The sequence below is a fragment of the Motacilla alba genome, chromosome Z (genome assembly GCF_015832195.1).
Source record: "Motacilla alba alba isolate MOTALB_02 chromosome Z, Motacilla_alba_V1.0_pri, whole genome shotgun sequence".
Lineage (NCBI taxonomy): Eukaryota > Metazoa > Chordata > Aves > Passeriformes > Motacillidae > Motacilla > Motacilla alba.
Window position 1 is genome coordinate 16234816 of NC_052046.1, and position 22673 is coordinate 16257488.

At 38.9% G+C, this 22673-nt stretch overlaps 1 protein-coding gene across 3 annotated transcripts in view; it reads left to right on the forward strand.

Moving 5' to 3' along the window:
- Positions 1-22300, forward strand: part of ITGA2 (integrin subunit alpha 2) — a 67936-nt gene extending 45636 nt beyond the window's left edge. For 2 of the 3 annotated variants that reach the window (XM_038123794.1, XM_038123795.1), the window contains 15 exons: positions 862-1001; positions 1959-2110; positions 3155-3265; positions 3837-3919; positions 4717-4858; positions 6478-6570; positions 7599-7675; positions 7774-7857; positions 10716-10818; positions 11642-11752; positions 12215-12319; positions 12630-12743; positions 15046-15135; positions 18451-18567; positions 19315-22300. In XM_038123794.1, the coding sequence (XP_037979722.1) occupies positions 862-1001; positions 1959-2110; positions 3155-3265; positions 3837-3919; positions 4717-4858; positions 6478-6570; positions 7599-7675; positions 7774-7857; positions 10716-10818; positions 11642-11752; positions 12215-12319; positions 12630-12743; positions 15046-15135; positions 18451-18567; positions 19315-19404 (1612 nt within the window). In that variant the 3' untranslated portion in view covers positions 19405-22300. Of the gene's footprint in view, positions 1-861; positions 1002-1958; positions 2111-3154; positions 3266-3836; positions 3920-4716; positions 4859-6477; positions 6571-7598; positions 7676-7773; positions 7858-10715; positions 10819-11641; positions 11753-12214; positions 12320-12629; positions 12744-15045; positions 15136-18450; positions 18568-19314 lie in introns of those variants that run through there. The other variant, XM_038123796.1, reaches the window with a different exon arrangement.
- Positions 22301-22673: the final 373 nt, after the last annotated feature.

The following is a 22673-nucleotide window of genomic DNA, read 5'->3' on the forward strand; positions in this document are numbered from 1 at the left end:
TCTGGCAAGAAACATGTTTTTAATGGCACACAGCCTTTGCCACAGAAGTCAGAGTACTTTCATAACATATATAAAAAGGTTTCACAAAACCCAAATAATCTGCCTGCCTAAGTGGGCTGTGATTTCCACTCCTTGCTTGAGAATCTAAATTCAAATGCTGTTTCCCTTCCTATCTTTCACATGTCTTCATGCCTGAGGCTTCGCATTGTAAGAAAAATATCAAGATAATTAAAAATGAATGGTCAGTTTGGACCTTTGACTGCTGCTGCTGCTGCTGGGAATTTCATTAAAGAAAATTATGCTCCTTGAAGTACCAGCATTTATTTAGATTTGATTAATGAAGATACTCATTCTTCTTTCACTCTGACATTTGGGCTGATTAATGCATTTTATTTTGATTGAAGTGTTTGTTTTTACATGTAGGGTTCCTTTGAAAGTCTTCTTCAAAATTTTGATTAATTACATCACAGTTGTTTTTCAGAAAAATTAGATTAATAAATAAAATGAAGAATTACCTATCCTCACCTTCCCAGAAGAGCTCCAAAGGAGTAGAAGTTTACTTATTTGGAAAATAGGCCAAGAGCTTCATTCTCTGATACCTTGAGGGATTGATTAGATCATAGGATGAAGCCATCAAGCAGCCATTAATTTGACATGAAAATACATATTGTTATTGCTGTAAGCAATGATATCAACAAATAGATGTATAAGGAAAAATAATTTTACCAATGCCATTAAATGAAGTTTACGTTGGGAACCAAAACAAATCAATACTAACATTTACAGATGTATTATACAACAGCTTCTGTGTTACCTAGTGTTCTTCAAAACCCCACGTAACTTTTAAAATATATTTTTCAGGTCAAGAGGCATTGCAAATGTGTCCATAACTGCTTCATTTAAACCTGAGAAAATCAGTCTGCTGAACAAGAACACAGATATAACTGTCAAAATATGTTTTCAGGCTTCATTTAGACCTGCTAAGAAAAATAATCAAGTGGGTAAGAGTATTTCAGTGATTTGTCTTCTATTAATTTCTGCAAAAGTCCGCTATTTAAATGAGTAATGGAAAGTCTAAATATGTATTAGATTGAATGTCAAGAATCACAAAATCAATGTAAAACTTAAGTGCTTGAGAAAGTGTTTTTAAGACCTACTTCATCACTGGCTCCATACTCTTTGAAAAGTGGGGAATTAACAGTATAGAGGGCAGCTGTGTCCTTGTTGTTCAATAATGCCCAAAAAGGTAATTCATTAGGAGCTAGGTTCATCCAACCTTCTGTTTTCAACAGCAGACTGCATACTTTTCCTCTTCAGAAAAAGAAAATTAAATAGTTTTCAGAGGGTCAGAGCAGTTTTTAGTGGGAGGAAGCTCTTCTTTTCAGAGCACAATGAATATTTCTGTGACCAGCAGTGGGCTCCCATGAAGTTTTTAAGTTCAGTCTCACAGACAACACCAGTTGGACTGCTTCAATGCTACATAAAGTGCCTTTAGGAGCTCATGATTTTAAGCTATAAAATAACAATGAACTTTCACAATAGAATAGTCATAAAACAAATAGGAGGTGGCAGAAATTATTATGTGATTGAAGAGAAGATGCAGATTGTTTAAAGTCACCTCTGAGTTCAGTGATATTGTTGTTAGGCCCCTTTACCTAGAGTAACCCTGGCCCTGCTGACTGGCTTCCTGCCTGAGCTGCAGGCTCAGACATCTGCAGTGGAGGCTGGATTGATTGCCATTTAATGTGCCCCTTGCAGATCAGGACCTAAACCTGTTTGACTGCTTTGGAAAGCACAAGAGAAAGTATTTTCATTTTGAATCTGCTCTGTGTTTAGCTGTGAAAAACATTAAATACTTAGTGTGGTTTGGAAAGCCTGGTCCCTATAATATTGAGCATAGTAATGAGATCACAGGTAACCATGCTCAGTCAAAAAATGTACTGTTATTCTTCTTGTAGCTATAAAGTACAATGCAACACTGGATGCAGATCTCCAGTCCTCCAGAGTGACTTCTAGAGGATTTTTCAAAGAAAATAATGAAAGATACATGCAGAGGGACCTTGTGGTGCATCATAAAGAGAATTGTGTTCATGATGTCTTCATTGTACAAGTAAGTGCAATTGCAAGTACTCTTGCATAACAAAAGATCAGAGGAAGGCATGGATTAATTTTTTGTCCATAATGTGAATTTTATACATGGTGTACTGAATTATTTATGCTTCCCAAATCCCCCCAGCTGAAAAATACTTAGTAAGATTATGATTTCATAGAAACTAGTAACTGTCACATTCAGTACAGATTTTTAGGATAGGAAAGAGGGTTCTTAATTGTGTTATTCAGCTTTGGTGTAATATGGAGCCCATGGTCTATAGTTTAAATAGATTTTAATTTCCCTCTGAGCAGACTGTTTTGTAAGAACTAAAACATACATGCAAATGTTTTCTTCAAACTAACATTCAGGCAGAATTTGCATGCATCCTAACCCCTGGTACACACCAAGGAAGTAAATAAAAATAAGCAGGTCTCCATTTTTCTCCAGAACCAATGACTGAACAGACCCTGAGACTTGCCTTAAGCTCTGTTGCATGATACTAGGTCAGGTAGAGGACTTCAGTCCCTGCTCTGGTTTGCAGTGACCTACTGATCACATTTAGTGCCATGTGGAGCAGTGAGCTACAGAGCAAGAAGGTGATTCTTCCAGGACTGAAAAAAGAGGAAACATGGCATTACTGTGTTTTAGTGTCACTCAGATGATCTTTGTGATGGTAAGGCAGAGTGGAATAGGAATTTGACTTCTGCAGCTAGATGATAATGAAAGCTACCTGGTGATAGCTTTGAGGACCAGCTCCTACAGCTGCAGACAATCTGCATGTTCCTTAGCCCTGGTAGTTACTGTGATGTGCACAGTCTCCAGGAATCCTAGGAAAATCAGTTTTATCATGGAAATCGCACTGAAATCTGTTAATCTAGAGGAGCCCACACTAGTCAATATCACAAAATTATTTTCTTTAAGAAATGAAGCTTTGAACTGTTGCTTCTCCTTGTTAAGAGCAAGTATTATTTTACTGTACATTCTCAATTCACAAAAGAAATTACCAGTTTTACTCTGTTTTCTGTGCTGGCAGCCATCATCTGAATCATATGTGTTTTACAGGAGCCTTCAGATGCCGTGAATTCCCTTAGTTTGCGCATTGATATTGGCCTTGCAAATCCTGGCTCGAGCCCTGTCCTGGACATATCTTCTCCAGCATCTGTGGCCTATAGCGTAAGTATGCAGCTTTACTATTCAGAAATGCATGGACATGCACAACCATAATTCATGGCCCCCACAAACACCAAAGAGGTACATGCAAGTGAAAACTAGTGCTCCATGTAAGTCACATGGAGGGGTGTCCCCTGGTTCCTTTCATACCTCTGCCTGTATTATGTGAGCTTGCTCACACACACACACACATCAGCCACCGTAGCACATAACAACCATGTTAGTTCAGCCATGTCACCATTGATGTGAACTTTTAGTTGATGGCAAAGATTAATTCTTTCAGTTTATTCTACAGTAAAAAGGTGCACAGAAGAGAGACGGAACTAATTTGACTACATCACCTTTGTTGTCATTGAAGAGTAACCTGGCTGTACTGTTCTTGGATCAGTTGACATGTAGCAACACATTATTCAGTTCACTCGTTCACTTGTCAAGATTTTTAATGTCCTTCAGAGGGATTTTCTTGTCAGCAAACCAAGAATGTGCTTCAGCTTGAAGTGTTTGTACTCTAGTGTCTTCAGATCATGTTAAAGGTTGAGCCTTGTCATTCAGGAAATGTTTTTGTTTTTCCTAGATTCCTTTTATTAAAGACTGTGGTGAAGATGAACTTTGTATTTGTGATCTTGTTCTAAATGTTCAGCAGAAGGCAGAAGACGGGTAAGAGCTGAATCAGTGGAACTGTTAAGGCCTAATGTTTTCAACAGTTGGTTTGTCTGTGGGCTTTGGATTAATTTCTAGAGGAGAATGTCTTTCCAGTTCAACCTCTACTTAGAAACAACATGGATAAAAAAAGCAATGGCATTTTAATCTAAATTTAATCAAGGAAAAAGAGGTAGGATAGGGACATAAACACAGAAGTAGGACTCTTGTCAGCTTAGACCGACCCAAGTTTTGGTACCTTAGAGATGAGGACATCGTGAGTGAGTATTTGGACAAATTGTGTCTGACTGGCTGCTGTTGGGAAGGGGAGCACAATGGGAGAGCAGCAGCAGCTGCAGCAGCTGTCTTCATCCCTCCTACAGGGAACAGCGAGGATTCTGCAGGAGCTGTGCCAGTGGGGAGCTGTGGTCAGCTATTTGGGCAGCACGTATTCTAAGTCCATGTCAGATGTATATGCATATATATGCATCACAGAGATAAGGCTGCCCATGTGTGCTGCCCACTCTGTCCATCTTCCCACCAGGGTAGACCCCTTGAAAATTCAGCAGTCATTCTGACAACACATAATCAAAGTCCTGCACTTTTGGAATACAATAATTCTATCTGGTTTTAGGAAACACCATCACAGAATTTCTTATGCCAAAGGGTTTAGAAAGCAGAGTGTTTAAGTGTGTACAATGTAGGAAATGTCTCGCTGTGCTTGTTATTTGTTGTTGGCTTCAGGCAACACATTTTCCTGATCCACAGCTGTTCTAGTACCTCTATTTACAACAATGGACTTTATTTTCCAACAGCAAACAACAGTTTATTGTCAGCAGCAAAAACAGAAGACTAACATTCAATGTGAAATTGAGAAATAAAAAGGAAAATGCATATAACACCAGAATCCAGGCTACATTTTCAGACAACTTGTTTTTTGCTTCATCTTCTTTACCGGTGCGTAATACCCAACTTCTCTGTTTCTGTTATTGCCCCTGATTTTTGAGGTTCTCAGAGGAATTTTCTTTTTTCCTTTCTAGAAGTGCCTATTCCAGAAAAGAATGTGTGTACAAAACTCTCTACAATTTGTTTTCTTGGATACCAGAATTATTCCCCTAGCAGATCAGTTTATTTAGGTCAAGGAGAGATATTTCCAACTCAGCATAAAAGCTGGCAACTTTTTGAGTTTGACCTCACCTCAGATATCTTTTCCTCACTTTAGGCCTTGGCACCCACATCTTCTTAACTCCCAGCAGCATGCCTGAAGCAGTTGCTGTGCCACAGGGAGTTTGTATTTGATAAATCAGACATGCAGCACTGATGATGAATCCTTAAAGCACAGACTTTGGATCTAGAAATGGTGTTACTTCCAAGGCCATGTGTTCCTGCTAGACAGTTAATCAGATTGACATGATGGCTATACCAAAAGCTCTTCTTCCAACAAATTTTATCTTAGAGAAAGCAAAAGAGAGGAAATATGCATACTATTCTGGGGAATGCAGTATACCTATAATTCAAATTGTTGCTCCCAATTCACGAAGAATGAAATGCAGATTGCAGTGCTTGGCTTATATTGTCAGGCTCCTACTGGAGAGGTGCGTGATAATCCTGGGGGTGAAATCCAGAGCAATCCCTGTACTGAAGTGAGAGTAGGGATAGCATTCATTCCTGCCCAACAGCAGCATTATTCTGAACAATGAATTGGCAAAAGTACTGCACACAGCGCTGGGGGTGCCCCTCTACCTCCCCATCCTGTTGTGCTGCAAGATTGTTCATTTCACTCCTGCCAAAAGACCACACTGGAGCTAGAATTTTCTTTTGCTTTAAAAGCCCTTTTGCTTAGAAGCACTTCAGCCTGCAAGTGAAGCTTGGACCAAAAATGTGCCTGCTTCAAGGCAGGAAGGAAAACATAAACTGAGTATGTATGGGTCTTTTTTGGAGGTCTTGTTTTGAGGTTTGGTTTGTGGTTTTTTTTGTTTTGGTTTTTTTTTTTTTTTTTTTTTTTTTTAGCACAATTCATGAATGGTAAATGTCTAGTAGGAATGTTTTTTACAAAAGACAGTACTTTTTAATAAATTATTCTCCAAGGGTTGATAACTGGCTCTGGTCTGTGAATTTGTCTTTGAATCAAGGATGATGACAAGCCAATATTCTGGAAAGTAGTAAACAAACTATTATGTATGGCAGATTTTCCTACAGAAAGCTTCATTTCTTCCAGCTCTAAGACTGTGTAAATATGTCTGCAAAAGTTCTGTAAAAATTCTGTAAAAAAAGGACTTACAGAAGTTAGTGGTAGAGCTGACCTCTACTCTCTGGCCTGTATTCCTTCTTCCAAGCTGAGCACAAAGTTCTATAAGATCATTGCAGCCCACAAGAAATCAAGTGGGAATGGTCCTTGTCCCACCTTCCTTGTGACTTCCTCCTGGCCCTGCCTATGCCCACCTGTCTGCTTCATCTCTAGGATTTACTGCCACAACACCTATTTTCACTCCTCCTTATTATAATACATATGCTGTTGAAGGTACACACCTCTCTGCCTTATCAAAACCTGGTGTTTCTGTCTGTTTTCTTTGCAGAGTGATGGGACTGAAGTCTCCTGTCAAACAGGAACAGCACTAAGTACAGTCATTTGCCAAATAAGCTATCCTGTTTTCAGAACAGGACAACAGGTACAGCTAGCATGCTTAAATAACCTTGAATGATACCCAAAACCTTTTCTGCTGTTGTTTTTTTCCTAACTCTGCTTTTATTGCTGATAAAGGTTTCTTAGATTTTACAACAGAGGCATTAAAATAAGCAAACTAGGGCTTAAAATATGTGACTTCCTGTTAGATTAAAGGACAAAGGGCTCTCAAAGCTCATTTGTCATAACCCACAGCTTCCAAATGCTGCTGCAGTTATGTAACTTTTGGAGAGTGAAAGCTGGGGGCAGAGAAGCATAGAGCATCATGTGCAGACTCCTAAGAACTGAGCACAATTTCCATCAAATCCCTCCTGAAGTATGAACCTGGGGTAAGTCCCTCACCTGCTCTGTGAATCTCATCTCTCCAAGAAAGCAGTATTGTTTTGGGAGGAGATGGGAGATGGGAAGCCCACGCAGCCCTAAGATTAATTGTATACCTTTTTTTTTCATATATACCATAAACCTCAGGATATCCCCAGTTTCATGAAATCTCTTATTCCTCAAGAGCAGAGCAGAAACAGTGTTCTAGCTCTAACATAATCAGCTAGAGCAATAAGAAACTTGCTTGAAAGAGCAGAAACATGATGTCCTGTGGCGGGACATGTAGAATAATAAAAAAAAATATATATAGAAAGTTAAGCTTACTTGTTCTGAATGTTAATGAAATTGCTCAAAGTGGACCTGCTGGAACAAATGGAAGAAAAGAGTGAATACAAAGCTTGTGTCAATGCTAGAGTTTAAAATGAAGGAATTGTGAGCACCTTTTGTTGCAGCTTACAGCTAGCTGTACACAATTTTAAAATGCAAATAACTTATGTTTATGTAAGAATGCCAACTTGTAGGGGAATGTAAGAACAAATTAATTCTGAGTATTAAGAAATTACTGAAATATTACACAGAAATCTGTAGAGAATTCAGATACAGAGGGCAGTTCTAGATTGTTACACACATGAATAATGTCTTATGGGATGTTGTACCAACTTGTTTACTATGTGTTCCGTGTCTCTTCCATAGGTATCCTTTGATATAAGCTTTGATTTTAACCTTAAAAATCTTCAGAATGTGGCAGTTCTAAGTTTTCATGCATGGAGGTAAAGTACATAATGATATGAAAGCAAGTTAGGTATTAAAAGTTTATTTGTATAAAACAATATTATTACACCTGACTCAAATGTGTTTTGATGAACAGTGAAAGTAAGGAACAGCAAGACTCGGACAACCAGGTCACCTTATCAATTCCTTTGCGATATGATGCAGAAATTCACTTCACAAGGTATGCTGATTTATGTAAACAGACATGGTCATTTTGCCAAGCTACTTGAAGTAACAGTCTTGAAAGGCCACTAAAATATAGTGAAGCTTTGCTTTTGGTTTGGAAGTCATAAGAAATTCCCTCTTCATCACTAGTAGCAGATTTGTCCATCCTTCCAACCAAACTTATATGTAAAAAACTAGAAAAATTGTGGACCCGTGTTTACCTCCAAACGCTTGTTACAGATGCTCCTGTGAACAGAAGTGATATAAAGGCCAAACAGTGTATGTGGTTTTGATAACATAAATAGTATATACTGTATAATAATTACATTGGGCTTTTTGGCTCAGATGTAATAACATGGGATCAAATCTGGAGTTACAGTGATCAAAACTAAACAAAAGGAAAAATATGCCCCCCCCAGTAAAGGAGGGAAAGAAAAAAAAGAAAAAAATTATGGACGTATCTGCTGAACCTGGAGCAAGAATATAAAATTTTTAGCAGTTTGAGATAATGGTTTGAACTGAAACCTGAGGTACACCTTGCTGCAGCTGCACTGGCACTGGAAGCAGACACCTTGCTTTCCCATGCACCCATCCAGATTCTGGCTCAAACCTACCTGGTGCCAGCCCTTTCTTCTCCATGTAGAAGGCAAGTCAGGGCTGTTGCAAGAGAGACCTTTACCCTGGGAAGGTAAAGAGAGGCAGCTGGGCAGGCAGGGGGAGAGAGACCAACAAAAAGCCTTTTAAGACCTTTTATCTTCATATAGTGCTCTTAAAAGTCCTTATCTTGAGCCCTGGAAACACTTGGTGATTTGGGATGCACTCAAACAGTAATTAGTCTGTTACTGTTCCAAACAAGAATGATTTCAGTTGCAGTTTAACTTAGATTGCAACTGAAACAAAAATACATGAGTATCACTCTCAGATCAAGTTAGGATATTTGAATTTTCATCAAAGAATAGATTTAATTATCTCCCCCAAATACTGAATTTCTAGGATCAACATGTAATTACACTTCATGCACTTGGTCACCAATTCTTGGTGAAAAAATGCTTTTGCATCCCAAAGTGTTCAAAAATTAGTAAATATAAATGGATATAAAAAATCCAGGAGATATTCAGAGAATAACAGAAACTTTAAAAAGAGGGAGCTGCTTCAAAATGCACAGGGTCCAGGACATTAATATTCAGAGATCACCATAGCTACAAGAACTGTTGGCTGCTGTGTAGGATGAGGTGAACTAGGGACCACAGTACAGAAGATTAGTGTGACAATCTTCTTTGCAGAAGCGGTTTCAAAATATTTGAGGCCCTGCATCATGAATAGGTGCACCAGTCCTGGAGTCATGCAGAATTTCTGAGATAAATTTAAGTGCTGAAAAGCATTTAAGTCAGTGGTGCAAGTTCTTTCAGCTCCTTGAGAAAGTTTCATGAGACCTTGCCAGCAGCAGCAGAGACTGCAGGAGCATCTGTGTGGAGGGCTAGCTTCTTAGAAAATTCACACCTACTGCCAGAAAATGGTTAGTTATTCTTGGAGATAATAAATTTAAAAGAATTAAATAAAATGCATATTAAGCCATGGCATAACTTGGCTTAGGAAGTATTTACCTGGAATTAGTTCTTTCCTGAGGCAGGTAATGCATCCAAGAAGTAATCCCTTAAAATACAAGAGTATTGTTTTGCTGAAGTGAAGTCTTCCTAGGGATAATTTCCTGAGTTTCTAGGAGAAGATGTAGCACTATGTCGTCCCAGAGACTTTTGAAAGGACAAGGAAGCTGATACTCCACATCTTGGAAGGACTGGATTCTTCAGGAATAAGAAAGCAGAAAATATGTCATGTGTGTTTTCCTTGGAGTCTTTGTGAGCAAGTCCTTCAAAGAAAGGGCCCATGGGAGAAAGTATGGAGGTTCAAAAAGGTTCCACAGTGCAGTATGGAGGACCACCACTGATCAGGAAGCGCATCTATGAAACTGCACAAACATTAAGTTGGGATGGTACCCACAGATGTTACCCAGTTTAAACAGGGAGAGCGGTAAAGATGATAGATTCCTTGTGGAAGAGAACAGAGGAAGAGCTGATGTAGGATGTAGCTGATGTAGCCTCTATTTCTTGTTAACTCACTCACCAGCTTGCTTTCCAACTGCATAAATTAGCCTTCTAATGAAAGCTAATGATGAAGAGCAGACACAGTTCTGCCATGGTTTAGTAGAGGAGCTGCTAACAGGTAGCAAGTAGTGGGTGTGATGCACTGCACAGGGATGTTTTCCTTGCCTTTGAGCATGATTCCAACTAACTGAGCTCCTCAAGCACCCACAGTTCCTTGCACCGTGCCCTTCTGTCACACACCTGCCATTCCATGCTGCAGTGGGTTGAAACCACCCATGTGTTACTTCAGAAATTCTGGATTTTAAACCCCAGAATTCCTAAACAATGTGACCCAAGGAGGACTATGAGGGCTATGCAATATGTACCATCTACATAAGCAGGGCGATGCCTGTGTTTCCACACCCAGCCAGTTACAGATGCACCAACGAAGATAGCCAGGAAGGCCCTTCCTGAGTAAAAAGGTGACCGCAAGAGTGAATGTTGCAGTTTATGCTCAGAGAAGGAGTTTGCAGTATGGCCCTTAAAAAATGCAGGGTCTAGAAGCCTGAGAGAACCTGTATCCTGTACCATTCTCTTGTCTTAATTTCACGTTTGTTCCAGCTCTGAGCTTCAGCACACCATTTTCTTAACCAACTTTGTAAAATTCAAACAACAATCTAAGTGACTGACTTCTCTCTGTACTTCTGACCTGTTTCACAAAGACATATCCAGTAACATATGTTTTCAAAGCAGCTGCCAAATTGAAATGTATTGTTTTATGGTTGTTAACCAGGCTTGCCAATATCAACTTTTATGAAGTATACTCTGGTCATAACATTCCTTCCACTGTGAATAATTTTGAAGATATTGGCCCCATGTTCAACTTCTCAGTTAAGGTTAGTAAGTCTGTTTTGTTCTGGTTCAAGAAGTTGCCTTAGCTCCCTGTGTAGCCTGCTCCCAAAACCTTGTTTAAAAAAACACTCCTGCTTTCATTGTCTGATTTTGAGGCTTTTGAATAGATCAAGTAAGAAAAAAAAAATTGCAAATAGCCTAAGTTCTTGGAGTCTTAATAAGGTTAAGGATGACATTTGCACAAGTAGAATGGGGGAGGGATTGGTCCTGCACTGTGTACATATTTAAGAGATGGTTAATGCTTAACTTTAGGCCAACTTAGACTGTTTTTTCACAGAGTTTCCTGACAACTTGATAAAGAAAAACAAGTGTTTGCAGGCTTGGACCTTGAAACTTGAAGTTTGGCAAGGGTTAAGGGCTCAAACCTGATGCAAGAACTAGCCAAATCACAGTGCTTATTACATAACACAGAAAAAAATTTAGATCCAAATATGCGACGTGGAAGAAAGTTAAATTATGTTCCATTTCCATTCCTGTGACTGCTACTCCAAAGGACTAAACAGGCCTATTGGCTGTGGCAGAATATTTGCTTTTCAAAACGTATTTCATGCAGTTAATATGAACTTTGCTAAGAAAACAGACAGGAACCTGGAGCTATACAATATACTTTTTGCTTTACTATTCACAAAATTACTACCCCAGTGTTTTAGTAAAAAAAAAAAAAAAAAAAAAAAAAAAAAAAAAAAAAAGATTTTGAAAAAAGAAGTCCAGTTCTTCCATACTCATCCATTATTTCTAATTTTCTTGCTGTATCAAATAATTTATGCATAGCTACCTGATTTAACTCTTGTGTTTTTTGCTTTGCAGGTAACAACAGGAAATATTCCAGTAAAGATGGCATCTGTAACAATCAATCTTCCTGAACTGACCAGCAAAGGCAACCCACTGATGTACCTAACTGCAGTCACCACAGATGAGGTACAGAACTGAACTGTCTTGGGGGCTTATCAGTACTATAAATATCAACTATCTCCCCAATATTATGGCTTAGTTTAAGAAAACCCATGCTCTTTCTCCTTGTCCCTTCCTCATAAAGGGGGAACCACAATGCCAGCAGTACACTAGGCTATTACTTGGCAGATGTGGAGTATCTGGATCTCTTCAATTAGGTCCTTCTCCAAGTTCCTGAGAAAGTTATTGTAAAAATGAAATTTTTAGATGAGGAAAAACCCTTCCGGTCAATCTAGGGACAAAAAAGGAAGTGTCATAAGAATTATTTACTTCTCACCAAAACCACATGCTCCTAGTTTCCTGAAGAATGCAGTGTTCACACTTCAGCATTTAACAGCCCCCATCTAAGCCCAGAAAAATATATTATTACGATGAGTATAAACTCCTGAGTAGCATGTCATCCAGTCTCATTCCTGCCATCCTTTCTAGGTCAGAGGTGTTACTTGTGATGCTCAGGTAAATCCACTGCAAATAGGGAAAAGACCTTATTCTCCATCTTTCATGAAAGAGAACTTCAGGGCTTCCAAAGAACTGGTGAGTAAAACCCAGGGCTGCAGTAAGCAGGACCTTCTGAGCTGAGGGAAGCAGAGCTGGCCTTCTGAGCCCATTGCTGTACTTGTGAGGAAAGCTGTGATGGGGTGGCATTCCTCATTTACAGATCAGGAGCTTAGCCTATGGATGTTTCTCACAGATACTGCATCTGCTTTAGCAGAGCCTGCAAGCACTTAATTTGTATGCACAGAATGGCAAAGGCAAGGGCAAAAATTCTGGATGTTGCAAGAATACTTTTTAAAGTGTATTTTTAATGCATGCTATTGCCTCTTCTTGCTGTTTCCCCTGGAAGAACTGTAAGAACATGAAGTGCAGTACCATCACATGCAAACTGGAAGACATTGCACTGAAGGCAGAGTACTTTGTGAATGTGTCCACCCAGATCTGGAACGGAACCTTTGCTGCTGTGAGTATCAGCTGCATCTTTATATATATATATATATATTTATATGTATATATATATATATGTATATATACTGCTCAAGTATTTTCAAACTCCTGATATTTTTCAAAGTCCAGTGCAGAGACCTTACTGAGAGAGTACAGAGTACTCTCAAAGTACTCTGAGTACTTACTGAGTACAGAGACCTCAGTCTAGAAAGACCTTCCTTTTCTTTATATTGGTTTGTATTTTTCCAGATTGAAAACTTGAACCTGAAAGTAATGAGGCCACATAATGGAGCTGATAAAACTCCAGTCCAGCACAGAATCTAAGAAAATGCTATGATAATGCAACATTCACAGCTGAAAAAAATGTTTCCTACATCTGTTAGATTCAGTCTTGGGGAACTACAGTTTCCACAAAACTCATCATAGGACAGCAGAGCACAGTATCATCATAGCCTGTAAAATAATCATGCTTTTTAGCTTTTGAACATCACAGCCTACATCATGATCATTTTAGATCACATCAAAATACCAAAACCCTGTTAATGCTGCCAGTTTTATTTGATAGAGGAAGTGTGGAAAACATCTTTAATTGATTTTTTGTGTTTATTAGAGTAGGTGTCAAAGAAACAGTCCTTGCTTAGAGACTTACAGGATGCTTAAAAAAAACCATCAATATCTCAGCCTATTTTCAATCACCATGTGTCCTCCAGGATATACCTCATCATGAGTTACCAGACTTTTGAAGTTGGACCATGTTTACTTCATAGCTAGGCAACCAACCAAATGATCTTGGAGTCCTGGGTTTGCCTAACGCTCAGGAACATGACGCAGTCCCCTTAGTGTGTCTAGTGATTCTTCTGGCAGGTACTGACATTTAACAGCAGGGCTGTTGTCAGCTCCAGCATTCAACTCTTAAAAGCAAAAGGTCAGGTTGATATTGTTAAATGTGTTATGGAAGTGTGCGACAAAAAGCATCTGTCTGTCTTTAGCGTTTGTATTTTTCTAATCAGCTGGGTCGAGACCATTTGTTAGTGCTGTTAGGTACGCAGAAGGTGAAAACCTGAACAAAAGGTTACTATCCTCACAAAAAAGTGAGTGGAAATGGTTTGTTTACCATCACTGGCTGATGGGAAGAAAAGTTCATATGCCACAGTTCTCCTCGCATCTCCCATTGTGTAATTTTCTATTTGGTTGTCAATATTCAGCACAAATAATCTTGCAAGCACTCACTCAGTTATGGACATTATCAACTTTTTTATTTAGTGGCAATCAGTCATTGTCCCAGAAGGGCATGGCAGGCTTGCCAGTACCTGCTAAGCAAAGAAATTATGTGTTTAGGAATTGAGGTGCTTTGAATAGTGCTCAGGTGTGTTTCTAAACCTTTAGGTGTGCAGGACACACCACTTGGGCAGATGGCCACAGTGCAGGGATGCAATAACTCACACTGCAGTGTCAGTCAGTTTGGTGTTGGCCACTGCAGATCCACAGCTCCCCAGGGTACCTGGCCCTGCCACAGAGAAATGACTGAGAAGGCAAAATGGCAGAGCAGGCGTTGCCTTTGGGTCAGCTGGAGAGAGTGGTCCTGTGCTCCCATGAACCTGAGGCTATTCCTTGTGGTGCTGTGGAAGAGCAGCAGTGAACTGTCAGCATCTACACAGCCAGGCACCTTTCCTCCAAGTACATCCACAGAGAGAAGTGGGATCTGGCACTAGGTCCCTTTTCAAATAGGAATTGGCTTAAGATTTTTGTCATCTTCTCTGTTTAAGCTGAGAGAGCTATGTCAGAATTTGAGACGTGGAGAGGAACACATAGTGAAAGGAAAAAATAAATGGGGAAAAACAGAAGCATTGGATAGAAGTGAGGGCGGGGGGAAGTAAAAGAACGTCCAGTTTCCATTTCTTTCAAAGGCCAGAGATATATTCCCATCTGTCTTTTGTTGCTGTGTCTCCTTTTCTCACTGCTATTTCCCCCATCTCTTCCCTGCTAGCAGCAGTGGCAGCTTTGAAGTAACTATAAAAAGGGTTACATAAATATTTCCTTCTGTTTTGCTTGAACTGTACATTAAACAAAAAGAAAAAGAAAAAACAGTTCCTCAATGTCATTGCTAAGTGGATTACTGATATATTATTACTTGATTGATATGTTGGCTGGGGAAAAATATTAAAATAATTTTAATTTACTTAATACCATGATTTTCTTTTCTGGCTGTGAAGTCCTGATTTCAAGGACTTCAGACTTTAAGGACTTTTAGAATATCTACATTTTAATTGAGTTGCCATATAACAGAGCTTTACAGTTCTTTCAATCTTCTCTTTCAGTTAATTTTCCAGACATTACAACTCTCTGCAGAAGCAAAAATTGATACAAATAACCCTGAGTTATTTATCATCGGAGAGAATACCCTAACTGTAAGTGATAGTCAAGTATATTTTTTCAACTTCTCTTTGACTGTATTAAAATGATAGTATTTCATTTTCAGTGTCCTTTAGGAGTACATAGCAACTTGATTATGTTGAAATAATGTATCATTTGACTATATACAAGTCCCTTGCATTATTAAAATGTTTTTATTTCAGCCCACTGTTATATAAACCAGACATAGTTAAAACCTGTAGGTCTCAAATAAATTGTAGAACTTGGAGAAAAAAATCAGCTAGAAACTTCTGAAATTCAGATAGCTTTCTGTTCATGAAAAGGTCAAGATTTGGCTTTCTTGCTGCAATGGAATTAATTTTTATAGATAAATGAGCTCTGGGAAACATGTTCACAAATCTGACTTATAGTCTTACTTACTTCTATAAGAGTATGGTTTGAGGTTTCTACATAAATGTTTGGCAAAGGTCTCCAGAAAATAATCTCATTTGTAAAGGAATGTGGAATATTTTTAGCATTTGGAATAGCTGTCATATGGACAATGTGGACACAGTTAATCTCAAGAGAAGTCTCCATACCACTGTTTTATTAGTACTGAATTCTTCTTCCAAGCTTTCTATTTGCTGTACACAAACACAAAAAACTCTGGAAGAATATAGTAGTATGTGGTACTGTTGTAATAAAAGAGGACACCTTATTCTCTTTGTCTGTCTTGAGACAAACACTCTTCCATTTGCAGTACTAATTTCAGATTTATTTTTACAGGACTTAATAGCCTGTTTTATCCATAAAATGAACAAAACCATTAAAAAGCAAAATGCAAATTAGTAAATGAGTCAAATATCTGTAAGAATGTGCAGCATAGCCCATTCACAGGCAATAGTGAATTCAACTAAATGTATATAAAAGCAGTTACAGATTGGTCTCTCTCTCTGTGTGATACGATCATCATCCAGTACCATTTTTAATCATTGGTTTCTCATGGATCACTCTATTTTTTGTGAAGAACCTCTAAGTAAGCCATTTTGTAATCAGTAAAACCTCCAGTGCCTGAAGAACAAAGGGATTATGTTTTCACAGAAAAATTACATGCTAGTATTTGAAGCATTCTAAGTGCTTCAGTTTGGCGTGCTATTATTTTTATTAGGAGATGAAGCTCATTACTATACAATGCAAATATTCCAGGTAATTGAAAAGGCTTTTTAGGTAACTCATAAACCATGTATTAGTAAGTATTTTTCCACATTTGAAGCATGGTACTGCCAAATCTACATTACCAGAAGTTCTTCTGGCAATTTCAGGAGAACTAGAATTTAATTTTTCAAATGATAGTTGACAAATGAAAGTCACTTCTTCCCCCAGCCATTGGCACATGTGCAGCTTGGACTTCTACACCTTTGAGGCAGTAGCTGAACAGACCCTGAAAGTTATCCACAGGGTTCCTTGGAAACAAAATGGCTTTTGGTGACTTCCAGCCAGACCTTTACTCAACGACCTATTGCCCTGTGAGAAGTCTTGGTAAATGTGCCAGGTTGTGGAGGTACATTCTCCCTAGAGCAGACAGTTTGACACTTGGAGTCAGTACCTAGCACTGTACTTCCTGTCAGGCCAACAGGGATACCCAGTCTGCACTTCACACTTCCTTGGGAACAGGACAGTACAGAAGCAAACAGAGCTTATTTCCCTATTTACCCAGTTAATTTAGATGGATGTGGTAGGATTCAACCAATTTAATATCTGCATTAGTCATCCATATTCTATATACCTAGTCCCTGGGAAGAACAGGTATTTCTGAAATGCAGTTCATCTCATCCTAAATTTGATCCTGAAAATAACTAGCGTGAATTAGGCTCTTAAAAAAGCGTATCCTCCTTTGGGAGTCAAGGAACCGTGTTGTCGATAAACACCTGATGAATTGAATCCCAGTCTCATGGTGTCTTATTGACCACAGTTTAACTTCAGGAAAGATAATTTGTTCTTAGGGATCAGTTTTCCTTTCCAATAGTGCCACTTCACTGTTAATCTAATGCAGAATGCATTACTAGGCAAACTGCATATATGAAATTGGCTTTTTACATTGGATGAACTGGGTTGTTGTTTAGCCAAATAAATAAATATTGCCTTGTGATGCTATGTGGGGAAGCTGCTCTGGTATTTTTACGTAAAAGCTTTCACATTTTTTCCAAGTTTGGAAGGACTGCCAGCTGGAGGCCAGAATGTTAACCTGCTAGAATCATCACTGTGGCCATTCAGTTAGAAAATACACAAGGCCATCCTGCCTTGGTGAAATGAATACGCATAACCACACCTAGCACAACACTGGAGCCTTCCAACAGAAATTACTTAAATCACTGAAATGTCAGTCCAGTGCAATTTTCCCAGAAAGCTTAAGATTAAATTACTCCAGACAAATGCACTGAACAACCACCCCAAGAAAATAAACCAGTGTGACTTGTTTTATCATGTTTCAGGAAAGAAAAATCTTTCAGCTAACTGCATGTCGTTCCAAGATTAAGTCCAAAAATTTGACAGTTCATAAATATTACAGTAATGTCTCCCCAAGAAATTCTGTTATATGTAATTATATATTTAGTTATACCTAATACGGATACATAGGGTATCACCTGAAAACTTAACTTCCAGACACTCTATGCTCTTCTGGGAGCTCTCTGGTATTGCTTGTGGTTCAGGAGATGTAGGTGTGCTAGAGGTGCTCCTGTTTGACCTATACATCTTGCAGCAAATTCATGCAGTTGACCTAGGAGAACACCGATCACCATGAGATCTGTCAAGTTATTAGTGGTTTCATAGAAGGTAGGAACAGCAGGCAAAGGAGACTGAGGCACCTGCCCAGCAGGAGGATTGGAATTTCAGCAGATGTGATGGTGTCTGCCCTCAGTGATTAGTACTGCCTCCTACAGCGGCTGAGCACAGATAACAGGCTCTGACAACACTTGGTGAAAAGGAGTGCTTCTCCAGCAGTCTGTTTTGGGGCTGTACACTAGGCTATTCCCCACCTTCATGTAAACATGGCTGGTTTACACAGTGATGGTGTGTGGAGCCTCTGAAAGGCTGCTGTTAATGGAGAGGCAGCTGGCAGGAGAGATTGGTCCTCTGTCTGTTATGCATGACCAAGGGTGATGAGGGCCTCTAGTCCTTAGCTGGCACTGCCGTGTGCCACAGTGCAATCAGGCACCCATGGACACAGTGACAGGGCTGTAATTGCTTGGGGTTTTCCAGTCATTGGTCCTGGAATATGTGCAGTCCAGACACTCTTGATCTTTGGTTTACAAATCCTACCTTATTTGCAGTTGATATTAGCCCCTGAGACACAATCTCTCTGCTTTCAGATCCCAGTTACAATAATGAAGCCGGATGAGAAAGCTGAGGTTCCAGTAGGTGTTGTGATTGGAAGCATATTGGCTGGACTCCTCTTGCTGTTGGTACTGGTTGCTGTTTTGTGGAAAGTAAGTAGGTATTTATATCTTAAAACCAGAAAGAGATAAATATATGTGGGCTATTTTCATTGAAATATCTCTTCTCTATTGTGAAACAAAACCACATCTGCAGTTTGGTGGTATGAACAATATTGCATTGACATTACACTCTTGACATATTTTAGAAGGGTTTATGAAATGAGTCCTTATAGAAACCGGCAAGATGAAGATGTTAAATGAGCTGCCAATCATTCAAAACAGGGGCTGTGGCATTTACTTTTTCTTCTTTTCAAGACTGTCTGCCTCCTTCCATAATATCCTGTCTGGGCTCTGAATGCCCATGATATTCCCTGTGGACAAGAGTGGGGATTACAAACAGGGTGTGAGAGGATATATATTGGACAAAAACAGACAAAAGAAAGGGCAGGGACAAAAAGTAAATTACAAAGGTTACATAGAAAAAGAGGAAAGTTTTTCTGTGTGCCAGGGCATCGGTGTTTGAAGTGCTCCTTGGCATACCAAAGGATCATGGAAATGTCTATATCTCAGGATGGAGAAAACTGACTAATCAGCACTGCTGCTCTAACATTCAGTTGCACCAGATAGGATTTAGGGCCCACCTCCTTTCATTTTAGAGGCAGGAATTGTGTACAAATCAAACTCTATAGTGTATACCTACATGTATGTGCATTTTTACCATCACAGTGTTTAGTTTTGCTGAGTAATGAATTGTCAATGACTGACTGCAATGTGGTGTTATTTTAATACTTCTCACAGCTTGGCTTCTTCAAGAGACAGTATGAGAAAATGACACAGGATATAGAAGATGTTGATGAAATTGCAGAACTCACAAAGGACAAAGACTGAAGATGAGTTACATGGATAAAGAGGAGATCTGAGCCACCAATACTAGTTGTGATCAGTCAGTTCTTCAGCTGGAGTGCCTTAAAGCTTAGTAACATTTAAACATTTTTAATGAAAGTGTCTTTATAGATGAAATATTTTACAGATTCTACTCTATTGTAAGAGTAACTGCAGGACAGTTTGGTTTTTTCAGAAATGATTTATAATGCCTTTTCTTGTAAATTTTTGCCTTTCAAACAAACTTAACCCTTAGAACTGGCAGGTCCGGAGTATACAGTAACATACTGTTCCAGCAGCCCTTCTCTTGATCCACTGCAGAGTGAAACAGAAGAATTTATTTCAGATTATTGTGGAACAGCATTGGTTGGTAATTCAGTTGACAAGTACCACATGTGTTAAAGGACATTTTCTATTAAGTTGATGATGAATGTGTGGTGAATACTGCTTCCAGACTGGGAGAAGAAAAGTCATTTTTTCATTGACTAGCTCCATCCTTATTGTTTTAGAAAAATAATTTCCACCAGCAAACCTTTGCTTTAACTAATCTATAAACTGGGAACTGTGTATGAAGATGTCTGTCTGGATGCTACAGGACAACTGGTTGGGCAAAGTCTTCCAAAAGTTCACCATATTTCTTGCACTAAGGTCACAACTAAATTACTGAAGGATATTGTTTTGGGGAAGTGTTGTCAAATGGTATGTATAACTGTCTTCTGCATACTTTCTCCCTGAGAAGAAAATATGAATTTCATAATCACTTACAGCATGTTCTCTGCAACGTTATTACTCATTTTCATCTTGAGAAGCACTACTACTGTTATTCTGGCCTTTATACTCTCGGTCCCTCCGATATCAGTTTGTCTTTTGATATAAATAGAAAAGACAGTCAAGATCTTGCCTTTAATTCTGTCCTGAAAGATTTTGCAAGACTAAGAGCATAGAGTGAACTAAAGGGGATAGCTGACTGAGGAATTATGCACGTTACAAAAGGGGATAATGAAGATCTAAGCTCTGTAAAAAGTTTACTGCACTTACTTCTTTAGCATCTCAGTGCCCTCCAGGAGACCAAAGTTCAGTACAACCTCCTTACCTGTCACGGTTTTTTTTGGTCCTACCTGTTCATGTCTTGACGAAGTTAATTTATGTTTTATATGGTGAAGTACTGTCGTGCTCTGGAATGAGCTCTAAGCACAACACTTGGTTGACTTTGTGTTGGTTACACACCTCAAGTTTATCACATGCTGTTATGATGCCTGGTTATAATGAAAGCTCCGTCTTACAAAGGCCCGTGCTGTAAGACTGGTAACAGTCAGGGGAATTGGCCTTTTGGCTGCCTTTCTCTCTCATGCCTGGCAGTTACACTTACAATTGATTGTGAGAGAAGATGTTTGCGTTTTTCGTATGTAGGCTGCCATGCAAGTGAGATTGTTTCCAACTTGAGGTAATTTACTTGAAGAGTAAAACATGCAAATGTGCCTGATTGAGAACACAAAGTCATGGTTTCTTCCCCCCAAAGCTGGATTGTAATTATGCTTAGGCACTTTTCCATTATTTTCTGAGGGACTAGGCTTAAGCACGTTTGAAAGTTTTACTCGGTCTTTTATAATAGCTAATCAGTCAAAAGCCAGCCATCTCTTTGGCAAATAACAGCTTCATTTGCAGCAACAGCTGGATTATGCTCAGTGTAGTTTTATATGTGTTTTGAATTTATTTTGTATCTATGAAATGTTATGTTTTGGGACATTTTGTTGCGGTTTTTCTAACATTCTGAAAAACAATTCAGATTCTTATATCAATTATCAAACAAGATTCTTGCCATCAGCTGAGTCTGTGACCAAAAAAAAATATTTTAAAAGCGGGGAAAAAAATAGCAATTGCATAAATCTAAAGAATAAGCTCCTGATTTGTAATTATAAACTTTGAGGGCAAATGCTCTGAGAGTAGAAAGAAAAAATTTGTCTGCCTCAATTCTCATATAAACTTGTGCAGAAAAAAATAACCCCTACAGCCATGTATGTGGGAAGCTCCTACATAATCAGGGTCATGCACTCCAGAGCAGAGGGGGAATTTCACAATACACCAGATGGTTGAATTTTCAATTTCTGGTGCTGCCTACCAGGCAATTCAGGCCTTGACCCAGATTTCCTTCTTCCACCTTCAGTGGGAGGTACAGGTCAATATCCAATATGCAACTTCTTTGGGGATTTAACAGTTTATCAATCAGGTAGCAATGATTCAATTCACTAGCCTTCACTGGGTTATATTTTGACATGGACAATGTAATTCTCCTTCCCAGCCTGGATACAATACTGTTTTTCCAAAATAAAGGGGAGACATAGCAATGGGTAAGGTTTTTGTATCCTAACCACTTCAAGTTATTAGTTCATTTTTCTTTTACAATTAATACTTAAATGGATAATTCAGTTTTTGTAATGGGTAAGTCTATTGCACTTTTAAGTTGGCACAGCTGCAAATAATACTGGAAATATTATGTATATTTTGTATTGTGTGCAAGGGTTTGGTTTGTTTATTTTTCTTTTACTTTTACTTTTTTAAAGCAGCATGTTTTAAGTACCCTGAAATTTTGAGCATCAGCATGTACTTCTGTTTGTGCTTGCAGCAAGAAAAGTCAGCAATACCTTCAGCAAACTCAAGCTATATCTGATTCTGGTCTTGAAATCTAGCTGCTGATTTCCTGACGTACTAGAATCAAGTCCAAAATCTGAGTTGGTTTCATATGAGCCTATGTATAAACTTGGACTATACAAAAGCGTTTATAATACAATTGACTTCTAAAAGCTAGCATGTAAGCTCTATGGGAGCAGGGACTGTATCACTGTGGTGGCCTGTCTGAGGGCCTAACAGCATTACTGCAATAAAACCCAAGACTACTGCTGAATGCAGACTCATTTATTTTTAGACAGCACCCTTAAGAGAAGCAATGCTACTGAAAAAGCACTGCATAAAATGAGGCCAAATGTGGCTTTGTACCAATAGTACACAGTGATAACCTAAGGGTAGGTAGAAAAAGACACCGCACCTGACGTCTTCCAGATCACAGTCCAGAGTATAACATAGCCAGTAAGCTGTACTGTACCATAACCCAGCTCACGTAAATGCAAAATATTTGGAAAGCTCTAGCTGAGTAGATGGTGTTAAAACATTACCATGGCCAGGCCTTCCTATTAACATGGGCTTATCATCACTGCTATCTAAAATTACATCCCATTCTGCTAGTCTCCGCACTTTATCTATTTACAGAATTGGTCAGC